Source organism: Lissotriton vulgaris, chromosome 7 (genome assembly GCF_964263255.1).
Source record: "Lissotriton vulgaris chromosome 7, aLisVul1.2, whole genome shotgun sequence".
NCBI lineage: Eukaryota > Metazoa > Chordata > Amphibia > Caudata > Salamandridae > Lissotriton > Lissotriton vulgaris.
Genome location: NC_141695.1, coordinates 488,851,484 through 488,871,347, shown reverse-complemented (window position 1 = coordinate 488,871,347; position 19,864 = coordinate 488,851,484). Strand labels below are relative to the sequence as shown.

At 44.2% G+C, this 19,864-nt stretch overlaps 1 protein-coding gene across 2 annotated transcripts in view; it reads right to left on the bottom strand.

Annotated features, from left to right (window-relative positions):
* The window catches only part of LOC147701928 (myosin-1-like), a 253,534-nt gene that overhangs the window by 202,029 nt on the left and 31,641 nt on the right, over positions 1 to 19,864 (bottom strand). For both annotated transcript variants that reach the window (XM_086930553.1, XM_086930554.1), the window contains one exon: positions 3,952 to 4,108. In XM_086930553.1, coding sequence (XP_086786679.1) covers positions 3,952 to 4,108 — 157 coding nt within the window. The remainder of the gene's footprint in view (positions 1 to 3,951; positions 4,109 to 19,864) is intronic.

The following is a 19,864-nucleotide window of genomic DNA, read 5'->3' as shown; positions in this document are numbered from 1 at the left end:
TGTTGTGGGGATTGGTGAGGTCATACCAATGGTATAGATCAAGGAGATTGGAGAGATCCAGGAGAGAACAGCTACAGAGATTAGCTGCAATACAAGACAATCAGTACAGGAGCCTGAGGGCTCTAGAAACGCATAAACGAGGAGCATTAGCAATTAGTTCAGTTTAAATGTTAGTGATGACCCCGAGAGGTCATCAAAGGGGGGAACTGAGAGAGCGCAAACTGAACAAAATGTATGAGTACACCAAAATTACAAGTAGTACGCACAAATCATAAGAGAAATGCTATGAGTGCTGAAAATATATTCACCTATACTTCGAAATGTGTAGTTAATCTAGAGATTTTATATAGAAGTGGAACTAATGCAGAATTGTGGGAAAATGTATAACCTTATTAGACGTGATTAATCCTGATCCATGTTATGTAGCTGCTAATGGAAGAATGTCATGCTGCAAGGCACAGAACGGAATAGGCCTCATGGTCAGAGCTGAAAGAGTTTTGGGAAAGGGGTTCATTTGCATTAATATGGATTGCACTAATGTTGTAATGATTTGTTTATTAGTTAGAGTTATATTGCATAGATGTGTTTTCTCATTAAAAAGAATAAGATGCTAACATAGTATTTTAGTTTAAGCCCTGCGAGAAATGTTGTAGGCCTGAAATGTTCAAAGTCTTTTGATTTACACGTATTGGTATGAGCCAAGCTGTGCCGAGAAATAAGTTGCAAACTTCTGTTAGAAGTTTATGAGAATTGGGTCCTAGCTGCAGATGTCTGTCTGCGGGTGCAAGGGGGGATCCAATTAAGCATCGAATGAATAGAGTTCTGTTCAGGAGACTGGTACAGACATGGAGGAGGGTTCAGGAATGTTTGAGGGGTATAGGCGGGCCGGAGAAGAGTCTGAGAAGCAAGGTCAACTCTAACGCACGAGGCCCAAAGGAAGATCATCATGGAAAAAGCCAGAAGCAACACCACGTGAGGGGCGTCTCACGAGGGGCGTCTCAAATGTTATTGTGTTTTGTATTAGGGTCAGCACCCCTGGGTGGAGTTAGAGCAGATGCCTGAGGACCCTTTAGAGAGCGGATGGGTAGGCAGAGAGGGGTCATGACTGGAGATCATAGGTTTTCACCAAGAGACTAAGAGTGGGTGATCTTCCTAGGAAGTCATTCACAGCTGACACCTTTTGATAGGTTGAGATTCTGTTAAGTAGGGATACCATCCAGAGCAGGGTAGGGACAGCCTAACCTGAACCTTTCCCTCCTGCTGTAAATGACGGAGAGATCACAATACGTGTCTATGCTTGCAGCCCTTTTGATTTTAGAACTAGTCCTGGTTGTATTCTTTGCCCATCTGAGGGCTTTCAGGGAGCACATGTATGTAGTGGTGCCCGTATATCTTTTGAATCTCATCTTGAGATGCCTGTACTTGCAGTTAACCTTAACCTTGTACTAAATCTTTAAACTTAGAAGTAGTCTGTGGTTTTTCCGAGCCGAGTCCATTATTGATTGCACTAACCTGGTAAGAGATGCACTTTCTTCCCTCAATGACAGGCAATAAAGGTTCAGTCGACCAGAACGGGGTTTTAGATCTAGAGTGATAAGATAGCGATCAAAATCTCGCCCCCGCAATAGGAAGTGCAGGGATGATACCAGCGCTGATAGACAGCCCTCCTTGCCAGTGGATACTACCAGCTGAACCGCAGTAGCCAATGGCTGAATGAGTTTAAAAGTCCCTTGCTTATGTTGTATAAGTATGTGAATGCATATGTGTGTTATGCAACACCAGTAGCTCTCACCATCTGGATGTCTTATTTTTTTTAGATCACATTACCTGTGTTCCGTGGTCTGTGGAGATGGGACCATTTATAGTAATGTTATCTCACCAATGTCATAGGGATTGTGAAAGATACAAATGTTATACAAAAAACACAAGTGTAGCAAATGTGGCACACCCACTCAGCGGGAAACTGGGTGTGGCATGTAGCTGCTGCTGCATTTTGGAGCACTGGTGAGGTAGCTCATTGTCATTTATAGACAAAACATTTTCTGTTGAAGTGGGCACCTAATTTGCATAGGCATACAGATTTACCGGGGAAAATATATAGCGCAAAAACATATGTGAGGAAAGTGTTTTGAGTTCTTTTGCTCCTAATAAAATTTTTCTTTCCATCGAACCTCAAAATTACTAAAAAAAAAAGTGCTAATTGTGTGCTTTTCTAATTGCTGATATTATTCGAAATGTGTATAGTTCATTTTCCGATTTTTAAATTTTATGTGCTAGAAAAAAGTGACATTCACAGCCTTTCTTTTCGTTTCCTGTACCCCAGCAGGACTGTCAACTAGATCACTTTTACAAACTCCTCTGACTTTGCAGTAGGAAAAATAAAAGTACACTCCAGTTTATGTACAAACAGCAATTTGTCAGAAGATATAGGGCCCGATGTAGGTGGCAAATACCGGTCGGAAACGGCCGAATTCGGCCGTTTCCGACCGGTATTTGGCCTACTGAGATGTAGGGGACCTTTTTTTGTCCGATTCGGTATTTTACCGATTCGGTAAAATTACCGAATCGCAAAAATACCGAATCGGTAATTTTACCGATTTTTTAAATTTGGGATGTAGGTGGGACTACTTTCAGTCCCACAGGCCCTTCAGATTCGGTATTTTAACACCCAATCCAATTGGGTGTTAAAATACCGAATCCAGGTGTGCATGCACATGTGTGCATGCACACCTATGCCATGTGACAGACAGACATGCCCTTAGGGCATGTCTGTGTGCCACATGGCTCACATGCCTTTTTTTGGGGTGCTGGAGGGTGTCAAAGTGACACCCCCTGCACCCTTGCACAAATCGGTAATTACCGAATCGGTAATTACCGATTCGGTAATGCCCATTGATTCCTATGGGCTTCAAGGCCCATAGGAAGTAATGGGGGATACCGAATCGGTATTTACAGAATCGGTAAATACTGATTCGGTATTTACCGAATCTGAAATACCTACATCTCCCCCCCTCTAATTTACCACTTCATAAATACCGATTCGGTATGATTCGGTATTTATGAAGTGGTAAATGTAGATTTACCTACATCGGGCCCCAGATTTTACAGATTCTGTAAATTTACCGAATCGGTAAATTTACAGAATCTGTAAAATACTGAATCGGTATTTTTACCGATTCGGTAATTCCCAGATGTAGGTGGGACTCTTCTGAGTCCCAAAGGCCCTACAAATTCGGTATTTTACCACCCAATCCATTTGGATGTTAAAATACCGAATTCAGGTGTGCATGCACACCTAGCCATGTGACAGACAGACATGCCCTTAGGGCATGTCTGTGTGCCACATGGCGCACATGCCTATTTTTGGGGTGCCAGAGGGTGTCAAAGTGACACCCCCTGCACCCTGGCAAAATTCGGTATTTACTGATTCTGTAATTACAGAATCGGTATTGGCCATTGATTCCTATGGGCTTTAAGGCCCATAGGAATCAATGGGCAATACCGATTCGGTATTTACAGATTCGGTAAATACCGAATCTTAACGATTCGGTATTTACAGAATCTGTAATACCTACATCTGCCCCCTTCATATTTACCGACTCTTAAATACCGAATCTGTAAAATTCGGTATTTAAGAGTCGGTAAATATGAATTACCTATATCTGGCCCATAGTCTGACATTTGTCATTGAACACACAGAAAATGTGATAGAATACACACAACATTTGAAGGTATCTTCATTGCTCATTAAACTTCTGAACTCCATCATGATTATTTCTGGGGGTGCTGCAGCACCCCAGCACCCCTAATTCCAGTGCCACTGCAGTGGGGTCGCTAGTCTAGGGTTTGCTCTTTAGCTCAGTTTATGAAGTGGGTCAGATGTGTGATCCAGTGTCCAGATGTGCTGGATGAATTTCACGTAGTTTTAACAAAATAAAGAAGTGTTCTTACCATTTAGCATAGATTGATAGGCATTGTCAGAAATGGAGAAGATGTGTGGTGGGGCCTCTTGGCGCTTTTTGCCTCGGTAAGCGTTCACCACCTCTGGATTGTACACTGGCAGCCACTTGTAGGGGTTCACCGTGACGCAGAAAAGGCCTGAGTAGGTCTGTGAAATAAGCAAGACACATTACTGCTGAATTCTATATCTTCAATAGCCTGTGAGTACATTTATTGTTTAAATATTGGTGCAAACATTATTGTTGAATAAGAAAATAGTAGTTTTAATGTCACATATTAATGAATAACATTTTTAATGAATGCTCTGGTAAAGACAATTTTTCCTTAAAAAGGAATATATCCATGTTTTTATTTAGTGCTTGAAAAAAAACTAAGGCAGCATTTAATGCTTTACAAATTTTAAAAATATATTAAATTAATAAGGGAAAATAAGTTTAATTAGCATTGACATACATCTGTTAATTATAAAAGAGGTTGTATTAATAGGGCAAGTTCAGTGGGTTTTTAGACCCATAGTGTGAGGACAGACTATATGACATATCGGAAGAATGAAGACAGAAGCAGTGCATACTTCCGGTCACAGTTCTTTTTAGTGCATTCTATGGGTCACAGCTTAGCCTTCTTCAGTATGGCTTACAGTTGTACTTGGCCTTCTCTGCAGTGTCAACCCAAATGTTTTGCCTTCATCCCTCCTGTTTTCTGAACTTGCTTTTGGTAGCTTTTATAACCCTGTGAACTTTACCAGCACCAACCAACGCTAAGGTGCTTGTGATTTAGTCTCTAAATATGGTAAAATTGGCTTACTCTCAATTGGAATATTTAATTTACTTGTAAGAAGATGATTCAGCATCCACCATTCGTCATATGAAATGTAAACATAGTTTGAATGACATAGTACACAGATGCCATCAAAGTTTTTCTTAAAAAGGGTTTCTTTATTCACAATCTTTGTATTCTTTTGTTTTTACTGTTCCATGTAGCCAACGCGTTTCGTCCTTTAGCAGAGACTTCTTCTGGGTTTCAGGGGGTAATTGTGCTTCTATAAACTAGAAATTTCAAGACCCTCTGAAAGTCACAACATGATGCCCAATGAATATTGAGCAGTTTGATAACTGTGCCAAAGTACCAAATCTATTGTTTCACCTGTATCGAGTGCCGATAGTATTGTATCACCTAATCTTGGCATGTGACAATCTCATAAACTGATTGTTTGTTCTGTCACCAGCATATTATGTCCAGAACCATGTCAGCATCAAGACCAGTGAGTATTGTAGCTCACATGCAGCGTAATATGGCAGAGCCTGATTTCTTTTGGGTTCTGCCACATTAAGCCGCATGTGAGCTACGATACTACAGGTATACTACGAGATGCTAAGAGTGTTGTAGCTCAACTACGGCATAATGCGGCAAAACCTAAATTCATTCGGGTTCTGCCACTTTACTCTGCATATGAGCTACGATTCTCACTGGTCTTGATGCCGACACAGAAGGACACTTGAAGTGAACAGGAGCAGCTGGCAGATCAAAGAGCAGCTTTAGCACTGCCTTTGAAACGAAGGAGTGCTTCTCCTATTCATCCTCAAGACCCTCCTAGACAGTTAGGACCCAGCCGCAGAAGGAAGAAAAAATGTCAGCTAAAGGAGTGACCAAAAAGCTGAAGAAATGTCTGCCTTGGTGGAAGTTGGGTCTTGTCATTTCGAAACAGGAGGTCCTGGGTAATTTTGAAGTTAGGTAAAGAGGAAGTGATGCAAAAGGAGGGTGGGGCTGTGAGAAAACAGCAATGATTGGGTGGTAGATTTTCAAAAATGATGGGTTAGTGCACAGGATAAATCTGGCCTGGGACAATGACGAAGAAGTCTCTGTTGGAAGAGGAATCCCGACTTTTGACTCGTTGCTCCTGCTGGAAAAAGAAAACTCACAAGGAATTACCTACCCCTGCTACTTACTGGCACTCCTTAAGGGTGAAGTGGTTGGTGTCCGATTTATCTGCTTCAGGAACACACAAAAACAGAAGGGCTCTAAAAGACTGGACCCTGCAGGAGATCTGGGTGGGGAGAGAGTTCGTGACCAGAAACCTGTCCTGAGGAGTTGGGGATGTAGGACTGACCAGAAGTACTTTTCCCAGCAGGTGAAGACTAATTCTAAAGTTAAAACCTTTGACCAGGACAACCTACTCGCTGTATCTGACCGTCATACCATTGTGGTAGGCCTCAAATTTGCATCTTGTTTTTCCCAGTACTTTACTTTTTCTAGGTGCTTTTTGCCATATTAATACATCATGTCTCTGGCTTTCCTCAATCTATTTTGATGATCTTTGTGTCTTTATTTTCATTAAATCTTTTACATTGTTCTAAATTGGTTTGGCAATGTTATTATATTGTGCTTGTTACTTTGGAATTGATGACACTGTTTGAGTTTAGCACTCACCTCTCTGGTGACTGCCAGCTGGCTCTGCTATGGGTAATAAGGGCTGAGTAGATATTCTCTCAGAACAGTGCTTTGGCCTAACCAGAGCGGGTTTATCAAGTTGGTAGGGATAACTCCCTCCCAAATTATTAACCCCATTTCTGACAGAGGCGGTTACTAGAAAAAGGAATATGAAGTGATCAAGACTCCTGAGCATCTGCCCTAAAAAACTACCCTGACCCCAGCGCCCCCACCCTGAGATCTAAAACCTGGCCCACATCCCTAAAAACAGCTAAAACCTTCCCCTTGTGAGCCCTAAAACCCAGCCCCTGCCCAATGAACTACCCCAACCCCAGCCCACCTGCCCAGAGCCCTAAAACTGACCCTCATCCCTAAAAATTGCCCCTTCCCCCTGCCCTGAACTCTAAACTCTGGCTCCCAGCCTTAAAAACTTCCTCAACTTCCCCTGACCTGAGCCCTGAAACCAGCCCTAGCCCTCTAAACGCGGGCCCATGCACCACTTACCAGGCCACATTCACTCCTGTTCCTTCTTGTTCCTCTCCCCATCCATCTGGACACCTGGACCGCTGACTGCCTTATCTATGCATATACATGTTTAAGGCATATTCGTGGTTCAGGCAAGCATTGCTCCTCTTGCGTTGAAATGGCACATGTAGGTCATCCCACATTTTAAATGTTGTTTCCCCCTTGCTTATAGTCAGGGAGGAGGATGAAACTGCTGAAATTGTTGAAATATTGCAGAACTAATACTTGGTTGATTGTCTACCATGGAAATCTGAAGATTAGTCGAAATGTCCCTTGATCTTTGAAAAGCCTTCGAAAGCAAAGACATTAACATCCATATCTGCTTCTGAGAAAGGAAAAGGGCAGGAGTAGGAGAAGTAGGAGGAGTAGAATCTTCCTCCAAACACCTTTCCTACTCCTGTTGTCTCAGGTAGCCTTATAACAATTATGATTTTTAGAAGCGCATTTTCTGTGCTCCATGATGATCACAAAAGTCAACCTGTTAAAAATGAAAAAAAACAATCCTTTATGTACTCTTAGGAAGACCCCAGAGACATTTAAAAGTGCCTGAAGGTTTTGTCCTTTTCAAAACAGAAAATGTTTAAGCTGCAAGTTAAAAATGACCCTAACTAATGGATTCTATTGAACATTAGTATAACACTTTAATTATTTTAATAATTTAAATATAGTAATATAAATTCTTATTGTTAGACCTGGCATACTTGGTGTTGTTCTCCCCTCACTTTTTGCCTTCCATCCTCCTGTTTTGCTGACTTAGGTTTACTGGCCTTAGGATTCTGGGTATTTTACCGCTACTAAACAGTTGTTAAGTGCTTGTGCTCTGACATTAAAAGATGGTAGAATTGGCTTAATCAATCAATCAATCAAAGCATTTATATAGCGCACTACTCACCCAGGGGGTCTCAAGGCGCTAGGGGAGGGGGGTCCGCTACTGCTCGAACAGCCAGGTCTTGAGTTGCTTCCTGAAGGCGAGGTGGTCCTGGGTCAGGGGGAGGTGGGTCGGGAGGGAGTTCCATGTCTTGGCGGCGAGGTAGGAGAAGGACCGTCCCCCTGTGGTGGCTCTTCGGATGCGGGGGACGGTGGCGAGGGCGTGGCCGGTCGATCGAAGCTGGCGTTTGGGAGCATAGAAGTTGAGGCGGCTGTTGAGGTATCCTGGTCCTTGGTTGTGTAGGGCTTTGTGTGCGTGGGTGAGGAGTCGGAAGGTGATTCTCTTGTTGACCGGGAGCCAGTGCAAGTCTCTCAGGTGTCCGGAGATGTGGCAGTGACGGGGGATGTCCAGGATGAGTCGTGCTGAGGCGTTCTGGATCCGCTGGAGTCTCTTCTGGAGTTTGGCTGTGGTTCCGGCGTAGAGGGAGTTGCCGTAGTCCAGACGGCTGGTGATGAGGGCCTGGGTGACCGTCTTCCTGGTCTCGGTGGGGATCCACCGGAAGATCTTTCGTAGCATGCGCAGGATGTTGAAGCACGACGAGGAGACGGCGTTGACTTGTCTGGTCATGGAGAGGGTGGAGTCCAGGATGAAGCCCAGGTTGCGTGCGTGGTCTGTTGGTTTGGGTGCGCTGCCTAGGGCGGGGGGCCACCAGGAGTCGTCCCAGGCGGAGGGTGAGGATCCCAGGATGAGGACTTCCGTCTTGTCCGAGTTCAGTTTCAGGCGGCTGTTCTTCATCCATTCGGCTACCTCTTTCATCCCTTCGTGGAGGTTGGCTCTGGCGGTGGCGGGGTCATTGGTGAGGGAGAGAATCAGCTGGGTGTCGTCAGCGTAGGAGATGATGTTGAGGTTGTGCTGGCGTGCGATGTCTGCGAGGGGGCTCATGTACACGTTGAAGAGGGTTAGGCTGAGCGAGGAGCCTTGAGGAACGCCGCAGATGACTTCGGTGGCTTCAGATCTGAACGGGGGGAGGCGGACTCTCTGTGTCCTACCGGCGAGGAAGGAGATGATCCACTCCAGTGCCTTCTCCTGGATTCCGACGTTGCTGAGTCGCTGCACTAGTGTACGGTGGCAGACAGTGTCGAAGGCCGCGGAGAGGTCTAGGAGGATGAGGGCCGCTGTTTCTCCGTTGTCAAGCAGAGCTCGGATGTCATCGGTGGCTGCGATTAGGGCGGTCTTGGTGCTGTGGTTGGCCCGGAAGCCAGACTGCGAGAGGTCGAGGGATCAGTTCGTCTCGAGGAAGGCGGCCAGCTGCTTGTTGACGGTCTTCTCAATGACTTTTGCAGGAAACAGGAGCAGCGAGATGGGGCGGTAGTTCTTGAGGTTGGTGGGGTCGGCTGATGGCTTCTTTAGTAGAGCGCTGAGTTCGGCGTATTTAATTTACTTATAAGTCTCTAATAAAGTGGTACTACATGTACCCAGGGCCTGTACATTAAATGCTACTAGTGGGCCTGCAGCACTGATTGTTCCACCCGTTTAAGCAGCCCTTTCAAACACGTCTCAGGCCTGCCATTGCAGCCTGTGTGAGCAGTTTTAAACTGCCATTTGGACCTGGCAAAATAAACATTTTGCCAGGCACAAGCCTTCCTTTTTAATACATATGTGTCACCCGGAGGGTAAGCTCTGAACAGACCAGAGAGCAGGGTGCAGTTTCTTTAAAAAGTAGGACACTCACTACTAAGTTTTACATGTCCTGGTAGTGAAATACTCAAATTATTTTTTCACTGCTGCAAGGCCTGCCTCTCTACATTTAATAAGTGATCGTCATTTCAAAATGGGAGCAGATAACCAGTTCATGTTTGGTGCCTTTGTAGGTTTAATGTAAAAAAAAAAGCTCCCTCATGGTGAAGTCTGATTTGAAATTACAGTATTGAAAAAGCAACTTTTACAAAGTTGCCATTTTCCTGCCTAGGCCATGCAGTTCCTGCAGCTAGTATCTGGGTTACATGACTGGGTTTAGATTACAGTTGGGCTTTATGTATTTGTCCTAGACAGCCACACACAATAGAGAGCTTAGGTGTGTGGGGATGAACCATCACTGGCAGGATGGGAGGATGGACTTGAGCATAGCACGACTTACTCTTGAATAGGCTGTGTCCTGCCTCCACACAAAGGGGCTGCATACCGCCTGTTGTTAGTCTGGAGCCAGGCCAGGGAAGCACAAAGCCTGTGGGCTTCAAAGGGAAACCTTTAGAAGCTTCTTCCATTTCAAACTAGGACCCTTGTATAAATATTGGACCTCAGACACCAACTCTTCAGTACTATTCTAGATCTGTGTAAACTCTGCCAGGAAGAATAACTGCTGTTCTAATGTATAGGCATTTATATAGCGCACTACTTACCCATAGGGTCCCAAGGCGCTTCGACCGCTGCGAAACCCTTCCTGGCTTCCCTGAGAGATGGTCCCTCTTAATGGGTATCTCCAGGGTGAGACCAGGCATCCCCGGCGGTCTGGTGGGGCCGTTAGTGAAGATGAGGCAAGCTAATGCCCAGAGTTGCCGAGTGTGATCGCTGATCAGAGTGGGCACCGAGGCGAGAGAATTATCGAGTCCGCTGACCCTGGTCCAGAAACCTGCCGCGCCGGGAATCGAACCCTGGTCCCGGGCCGTCCTCTGCTCTCGGGTCTGCCGCCTCTAACCAGTGAGCCACACTACTTCACAGAAAGGACTGCCATTCTGCTGGACTCCTGTCCTGCTGGACTGCTGTCTTGATTCCCTCCTGTCTGAATCAGAGGGATTTGAACCTGAACCCAGGTCTCCCACAGTGACACCATGGACTCATTTGTTGGCCTACTGATCAGAGACACAGGGACATAACAGACTCACAACCACCTGCACTAGCACCCAGATCCAACTGGAGCAAGCCCCTGACCCTCGGGTCCTGACCCTTGCGGAGGCCTCAAAGAGACTGAATTGAAGTTTTGGGCTCTTTGAAACCTTGTCACTCGTACAAGGCTCTTTGAAACATTGTCACTCGCACAGCCCTCCAACTTGAAGTTCCGCTAGCCTGACTCTTCGAGCTACAGCATTGACCACTAGTGGGGAGCACCACCATGTAACTTCATACCGTCCGCTCATGATGGCAACAGGATCTTTGCAATACAGTGACGACAGTCAGTGACTTCAGGCCTGCTCTTCATGCTACATCGACAACCTTCCACATAGATTCTCTGCTCCTCGCAGCCTCCTCCCCATGAATGGGGCTTTTTGTGCAGGACTGAGAAGGTAACTTTACAGTTGGATTAACCTGGCCCCTGTATCCAGCCCACACTCAATCGCAGTAGGCCTGAACTTGTTCCTTTCTCCCGATCTCACACAACCAGAAACCCATAAGTGGTGCTTTGGGCTTTTTAGCTCTATTTTAACTTAAATCTTTAATTGCATATCTCTGGTTCTACTGATTGGATTTTTGTTATTTTGGTTGTGACTTATTTATTAAAGTGTGCTCTATTTAAATTGGTGTGGGATTTTTCTTGTGCTGTGTTTTCACTTTATTTCTGTTTCAAGTGCTGCATCAATACTTTACACATTGCCTCAAAGTTAAGCCTGACTGCTGTGTGTCAAGCTACCAGAGGGCTGAGCACAAGTTAATTTGGGGTTTGCTTGTACCTTTCCATTACAAGGATTGTGGTTGCTGCTTGGCTGCTTGAGTCAGGTTTTATCCCCCTCAACCAGTAACCCAATTTCTCACACTCATGAACATTTAAATTATAATTATAAAGTCCCTTTGTTTGAGGAAAGTTACAGGCAACACAATGAGAAAACTCAATGTTCCTTTCACATCTTTTATTATTTTTATCACTCTCCTGATTTGATCTCGCTACATTTCTGATCAGTTAAAGTGCACCCCTGCTTGCAGTTGGATATCAAAAGAGACAAATATCCCTAGGCTGCCACTTTTACATTCACACTAATGGCTCTGTGGGCAGTGCACACTCAGGATCCCTTCCAGGTCCCTTCCAACTATCATTGAAAAACATTCAAAATAATGGATGCTGAATTTGAGCCAGTGGTTTCTGGTGCTCAGCACCGTCACCAAATTCGCAGCACTGGCACTTATGACAATCAATCTGCCACATGGTGGCGCTGTTTATCTAATTTAGAGATGTGCACAACAACATTGATTGATTAATTTAATATACATTAAAATGACTAGTACCTGCTGGTCAAGCTATTCTTATAGCTTTTGGGGCCTGTAATTGTCTGAATTGTCACACTTGTAGGAGTGTGATGGTTATTAGTTGGGTTCATACTCTCACTGTCAGTGCTGGCAGGGTCAATGGAGGGTGCAAGCTGCAGTGGCCTCCTGAAGGGGGCCCTGGCACTTAATTATTTGTTAGTAAAGGACTGAGAAGAATCCTTCAACTGTTTTCCAGTATCCCAAAATTCAAAGGCGCAGATCTGCTTCCTTAAATGTTCACCATGAGGACTACACAGTGTCATCAAAGTCATGCAAACTGAGTTTTTCCCATTAATGTGATGGAAAAAACTAAGTAGAAGAAAAGGCTCCACCTTTTTTCTGAACATTCTGCTACAGCAGAATATGCTGTGATTAAAGGGCCTTACCACTTTTTATGCAATCAGCACTTTAGTTAATCTGCCAGCAGAGTGCAGCACCAACTGCTACACGTACTAGAACGTCAAAGAGGAAAAAAAGCGTATCACCAATCCTGGGAGCCCTGCTACCCCAGACCTTACCTGTGGTGTTAACTGCCCTAAAGATTTGATTTTCCAGATTGGACCAGCCATGCTCGCATGATGTCTCTCTACAGTGAGCAGGCAAAAGATACAGCAAGTATGATGGGTCCGCTTGGAACGTGGAATTCAGGAAAAATCTCTGCCTCCTGCGGAGCGGAGTTTACCGGTGCCTGCCCAATCAGCACACTACGGTAGTTTCCCAGGAATTAAATTTGTTAAAAGTTAAGCATACTGAAATTGTCACAGTGAGTCATTTGCATTTTACTTTTATGCCTGTGCCAAATTTGTAATCTGTATTTTATTTTTTTGGAAGGGCTGGTCTTGGTTTGGTCTTTTTTTACAGAGAATCGTGCTTGCTTTTTGTTTGTTTTCATGGGGTATTGCGCTTGTTTCACCCAGGCCCGCTGAGGGAGCCATTGAGAGCTGCTGCCAAGGGAGACTGAATGGAGCATATGGTCAGAGGACCAGCTGCACGAAGCCAGTCCCTCACTCTTGGCTACACCAAGCCAGTCCGTCACTCCTGGCTGCACCAAGCCAGTCCCTCACTTATGGCTGCACTGTGAGGGACAGGTGAACTCCAAAGAACAGGCTGTGGTAGGGAAAGAACAGCAAGGGCCGCCCAGGGGCTGGCACAGCAGGAGCAAATCCCACACCTGGAGCAGCGAGAGAGACAAGGGAAGGGCAGAAAACAGGCATGAAAGCCTTGTTTAATTCATTTTAGCAGGGCCTCCGTGAACCCTACGGCGGATGGAATGCCATGGAATTCCAATGAGTGTTATGTAAATCTGCGGAACACCGCGTAGTGTAACACCGCAAACTCTGCCCACCCATAGTTACTTGCTCCCGGTGTAGGAGGTGAAACTCAACATTCAGGTAAGAACTGGCACAAAACTATGGTTGAGCAGATAATGTTGTCGTTGGAAATGGCCTTTTTTGGGGTTCTTTCCCTCGACTTTTTGCTGTTGTCCCTTTGGGTTGTCCGCTGATCTATGTGCTATTCTTAGGACTTTGAGTGATTTGATACTACCATTCAGTGCCAAAGCGCTGTGCTTGTCATATATATACTGGTGATTGATGTATACATGATTGCCTGATTTGAGTTAGCTGTAGGTCCCTTGTCCCTATGTAAGACATATACCAAGGGCATGTAACTCACATGCTACACCGTGGGCCCTGCAGCACTGGTTGTGCCACCCATGGAGTTAGCTCTTTAAATGTACCACAGGTTTGTCATGGCGGGCCTGTGTGTCTAGGTTACTGTTACTCAGTTTGGCATTTAAAAGCTACTTGCCAAAGTTCTGAGTGTCTCTCGCTGCATCTGAGTACTTCCTGGCAGGGTGCAATGTGGGAGAAGGTAGGGCATGTGCACATTTCTGCTACATGCCCTGCTAGTTAAATACCACTGGATGGTGTGTTCGGTACTGTGAGGCCTGCTTCTCACATTGATTAACATGGGGATCTATTGAAAGGCTACTGAACAGTATTTCCTACTTTCAGAAAAGTTGCAGTATGGTGTTTAGTATTGATGGATTGGTATTGGCAAATCCTCTCTGGTAGTGAGAGTGGATTTGACAGTACTAATGTAGAAATGCCATTTTGAGAAAGTGGGCATTTCAATGTTTGTGGCTCTCTCTGTGCCTGTCAGCCTGTCTCCAATCCATATCTGGATGCTGGGGGGACTGCTACATCTGTGCATTCCTAATAGATAACCATAAGCATGGGGCACTCAAGGGTAACTGCAGACCTCAGAGTTTGATGGGCCTTCCTGAGACGGATAAGAGGGAGTGAAATTTGCACCTGCATTCTAAGGGGCAGGGTTCTGGCCCCACTAAAGGTGTTGATCAAGCTTCCCAGGGTAGAATGACAGACAGAACTAAATTCAGAGGGGGTTTTTGCATTTCAAAGGTGGCCTTTTGAACTGATCTCAACTTCAAAGACCATGGTGTATGAGTACTGGGACTCCGTCCTCAGGAGTTTAGAGATGCTTTTGGGATTGGAACCATACTACGCTGGTTCAACGCTGGGACATTGATAAGAGGAACCATTGGGGTGGGAAGAACTGCAACTGGATTATACACAGACTTGTGGTGGCCTAGGGTTTGTTGTGCTCCAAGAAGGGGACTATCACTTGATGGATTTTGCCTGGATGTTGTCTGGCCTGCAGCTAATTCCCAACTATTGTGTACCAGTCCCTGAGCACTCTACAAGAGCCGGTTGGCTGGGCTCCTGACCACAAGATCCAAGGGACAGAAAGGATCTCCCTGTTTCCACAAGATAGTAAGGGACAACACAGGGTGTGGTGGAAACAAGCGGAAGTTATTGTTGGTTGGGACAAGGACGGTCCTGACGTATGAAGTAATCATTTATTTATAAAACAGGAAGCTACCCCACAACCCAAGAGAAGGGGTACCACAGGTAAACAATTCAGAGTACTCTTGGGATCACCAAAAGATTCTTAACGTTCATTTCATCCAGATGAATATCTAGCCTAAATAGTGTACACCATCCTCACATACACAATCAACAAGACAGACCCTCTCAGGCAATTATAATACAAATACGAATAACTACCAAGGTATATATAAATTTATTAAAAACAGTATTAAAGGAACATTACTGTTTTTAATAAATGTATATATATTTTATATATACCTTGGTAGTTATTAGTATTTGTATTATAATTGCCAAAGAGGGTCCGTCTTGTTGATTGTGTATGTGAGGATGGTGTACATTTGCCCTATTTAGGCTAGATATTCATCTGGATGAAATGAACGTTGAGAACCTTTTGGTGATCCCAAGAGTACTCTGAATTGTTTACGTATGAAGTAATCACACTGTGCAGAGGAGTGTACTGGTATAGATCAACAGCCTACCTGGGGTGCCATAACGTGAGGAGTTCGAGGAGTGCTGAGGAAATTTGCTGAGTCTGAGGTACTAAAGCTTGCAACTGGTAACCTGTGCTATAGTCTGTCGTTAATGTGATACTTTACTGATAAGGCAGTCAAGTGTGAGTGGCCTTGCAACTGCCTGGAAATACCCACGAAAGTTTATGTTGTTTGGCCTCTTCTATAGAAAGAAATTATGAACTCACAGTATAATCATGATTTTCATATTATTTTGTTGTTTTTAATTACACTTCATTTATTTAGATACATGATGTGTACTGCATAATTTACGTATTTTGTTTATTTCTACTCTATTGGGTTGGTTTTGGGTCACTTGTACGTCATAGTATATTTAAAGAGCATTTGTTTCACCTGCATCTGCTCATGAAGGGTTTGCCGTGGGCTGATCGCCATCGGTCTCTCCGTTTGTTTGAAAATGTTGTTCCATTTTTTTTTTGTAGAGGTTGGCTATGTCCCATGTTATGGTGTAGATGTATTTGGTTTTCAAGCTACAGCAGATTTACATTATATCATGATAATAATGTGAGTTCATAGCTTGTTTACATTCAGCAGTCTTTTCACTGTGGTTTTCGGCACTGAGTATGTCTAGTTGAATACACAACTGATGAGCATGGGGTACATTTTCAGTTACAATGTAAATGTGGATCTTGGCATTACTATTTAGCACAAACTACTTTATTATTAGGTTGCAGTTTAAAACATATTTAATTTCTTGTTTTACATGAAGCATGAGTTTTGTGCTTATGTTCACAATCAATCTGGTGATGGGTTTATGTGTCAGTATTTAGCAATTGCACATTATGCATGTAGCATTAGTACAATTAAGAGTTCACTTATTTATTAACATTTGAAGATATGTTGTTATTGATGATTCTGATGTGATTTTTTTCATAATATAGTCTCCCCTGATGAAGGACAGCTCCCGAAATGCATTGGGTTATACCATCATGGTTACTCATGACGGATTATTAATTTCCACATGTTGCAGATATAAGCTTGGATTAGCATTTTTTGCGCATTTGAATATCAGAATCACTACATCTCTCAATAAGTATTGAAGAAAATGTTGAAGAGAAAATTGATTAAAAAGAAAGTATTGATTAAATTGAACTAAGACTATTGATCATAATGGCTTATGCCTTATGACTAGGTTGTGCATCTTGAGTCTGGTGCACTTGTTGGTAGCAACAGAGAACATATATATGTTTTTTGGGACAGAATACGTACCAGGGTTGCACACCAAAGCAATCCATTTGAACAAGGCGCACCTCTCCTGCAGGATACAATTGGGATACCTTATTACTTTTAATAAGTTATAACTTTTGATTGGAAGCAGGTTTGAATGTTAAATTTGGTATCAAATTAATTGTAATCAAAAACTTTATTTAATGGTAATGTTGGATTTTAAGTCACAATTTGGAAATTGCCCCTTTTGGAAAGTCGGAATTTTCTTGTCCTAACCCTTTGGTGCTTTCAGCCGGTCTCCTAGGTCACATGACTAGCTTTAGTTGGCAGTTGGCCTTTGTGTATTCCTCCTAGACAGAGTTACAAAGGGGGACTGAGTGTTAGCAGAATGGGCTATCCGGACAAAATGAGAGAAGTGGAACTGGCATCTACCACATTTGCACTTCAGAGGGGCTGCCTCAGGACACTCATAAAGGACTTTACACTAATCTATCATCACCCCAAAACCCTCAGAGCCAGGTCAGGGGAATGAAGGAAATTCCAGACTCAGATGTGAGGGAAAGTCTAGAAGTTTCTCCCACATCAAAGCTGGCACCGGACATAAATATAAACACTACCTGACCCATCTTGGTGCAGCAACTCACAGCTCCTGATCGGCGGCCCCATCAGAGCCAACTCCACTTGACGCGACATGACGAAGGACCTCGTATCTCAGTCCAAGTACACCCAGATACATTGTCCAGTGGGCTGAACTTGGTCCTGTACACCAACCTGTGCTCCATCATGGTCAGCTTGAACTTTTGAATTCGTCCCTACGCGACCTGATAACCAGATTTGGTGCTTTGCTCTTTTTGCCCCTACTTTTTACCTAATACTTTGAAATTGCATATCTCCAATTCTACTGATTGGATTGTTGTATTTCTGGTATTATTTTTTACTGACATTTTACTCTTTTTCGGAATTGAGGGATTTTTTTGTGTTATGTTTTCACTTTATTGCTGTTTTTGTGCTGCACAACTACTAAACACATTGCCTCTAAGTTAAACCTGACTGTTTTTGTGCCAAGGTACCAGAGTGTTAAGCACAAGTCAATTTTGGGATTTTTTGGGGTTCACCCTGACAATGATTGTGGTTTTTGCTTGAGTAGGGTTTCACTGCCCTCAACCAATAAACCAATTTCTCACAATCTCATTGCCATTTTATGTGTTTTTCTGGCTCTCCCAGCATCCTTTGATTATGCTCATCACTCTTATACCACAGTTTATACAGCAGGGAGCTAATGTTCACTGTCATATTCAGCTGTCCCACTCTCCCTCCACCGCTCACAGTGCTTTCTCCCTCCATTAGTCTAGCCTGGATAATCTGAAAAGCCCTGGTCGGACCCAGGGTCTCCTACCATAAATTATTGGCGAGTGTTGAGACCCACAAGCCTTTATATCAATGTGCCAATGGCCTTACTCCTATAGTATATATTATAAGAGCTTGCGGCATGTAAACAGATACATTTAATATTTGACTGAAGGAAAAGTATCTTTTCATGTACAATGTAGCATTATGTTGCTGTATCCAGAATGATAAACTAATCAAACCCAATTGTTTTTGTTCCAGCAACACCCAAGACATAAAACCCAGCTGAAGGTTTAAGAGAAGGCAGTTACTGGATGTGCTCAGACAGAATTCTTTTATGTCACTGTTAGGCTTGGCATCTTTGGCATGGTTTCCCCTGACTTTTTGCCTCTACCTCCTGTATTTTTGATGCTGTGCTGGGTTTCGTTTTTGCTGGTTTAGATGCTTTGGGCACTTTGCCAGTGCTGACCAGTGTCAAAGTGGAAGTGCTCCTCGGGCAAATTGGTATTGCAATTGTTTTTCACTGATTGGCATATTTTATTTGCTGGCAAGTCCCTACTAAAGTGTACTGAGTGTGCCAGGGCCTGCAACTTAAATGCTACTAGTGGGCCTGCAGCCCTGATTGTGCCACTCACAGATGTAGCCCTGCAAATGTAACTCAGACCTGCATTGCGTAGTCCGCATGCAGTTTTGAACTGTCATATCGACATGTCAAGTCCACCCACTTGCCAGGCTCTACTCATCCCTTTTCTTACATGTAAGGCACCGCTCAGGCAGGCCCAAGGCACCCCCATGGGCAGGGTGCAATGTATGTGAAAGGTAAGACAGGTACTGGTGTGGTTGCATTTCCTCATAGTGAAATAATGCATTTTTCACTATTGAAAGGCTATCTGTCCCATAGGATAGCATGGGAGATACTTTATACGATTTTACAAGTATAACTACCCACTGGGCAAGATATAGGTATAATGTCTAGGCTCTCTGAACTCAGGACTTCATAACACATCTTTTAGTAAATATGGTTTTTAAATTGTGTGTTTCAAAACGCCACTTTTAGAAAGTAGTCATTTTCTTTTCTAACCATTCTGTGTGCATATGCCTGTTTGTGGATTGACTGTCTGGTTTTGGGGTGACATGGGCTGTGCATTTACTGTAGACAGCCACTGGGGGGTTGAGGTGTGCCTGGCCGTTCCTTGATGACTCAGGGCTGAGCCTAACAGATTTTGGCTGCATTAATAGTAGTGGCAGGAGTTTTCCTTGCACCTGAATAGGGCTTGTATCCCTTGCACAATGCTGTCTCCACCCCCTGTGGTCATGCTGCACCAAGGAGGACAGAACTGGTTTGGACTGGGCTCCGAGACCCTTGCAAAAAGAAGTACAAAGACATAATGGGGTGTAAGTAGTGGCCCTTAAACCCCAGAACTTTAGACTACTTCTGGACTCAACAGGAACCTTTGCTAAGGAAAAGAGCTGGAGAGCTCTGAGGAGTAGTACAGCCCCTTTTGCTGTGTGCATTGTGGAGTTGGGCTGCAGTTGCTGCTTCTGCCAAGGAAAGGACAAAAACTGGAACTTTGCTGAGAAACCTGGCTGAAGAGTAATCTCCAAGGGCTTGTGTGTGCTGGCCTCTCGTTCTGAAGTCTCAGGGATGCAAAGACTTCACCCCCAGGTCCCCTGAACTCTATTGCTGAGAGTCCTGACTTTCCAGGAGGTGATAGTCCAGTTTTGGGCCTCTGGAGGTTGTTCCTGCTGTGTGGAGCAGGAAGAAACCTAAAAAGCAAGAAAAGCAATCTCCAACGCCGTCTGCGAAATCACGACCTGCACCGAGGCCAGGGGCACTGCTCGTGAAGTGCACAGCAGAAAACTATGCCTGCACCGCAGCTCCGATGCCCTTC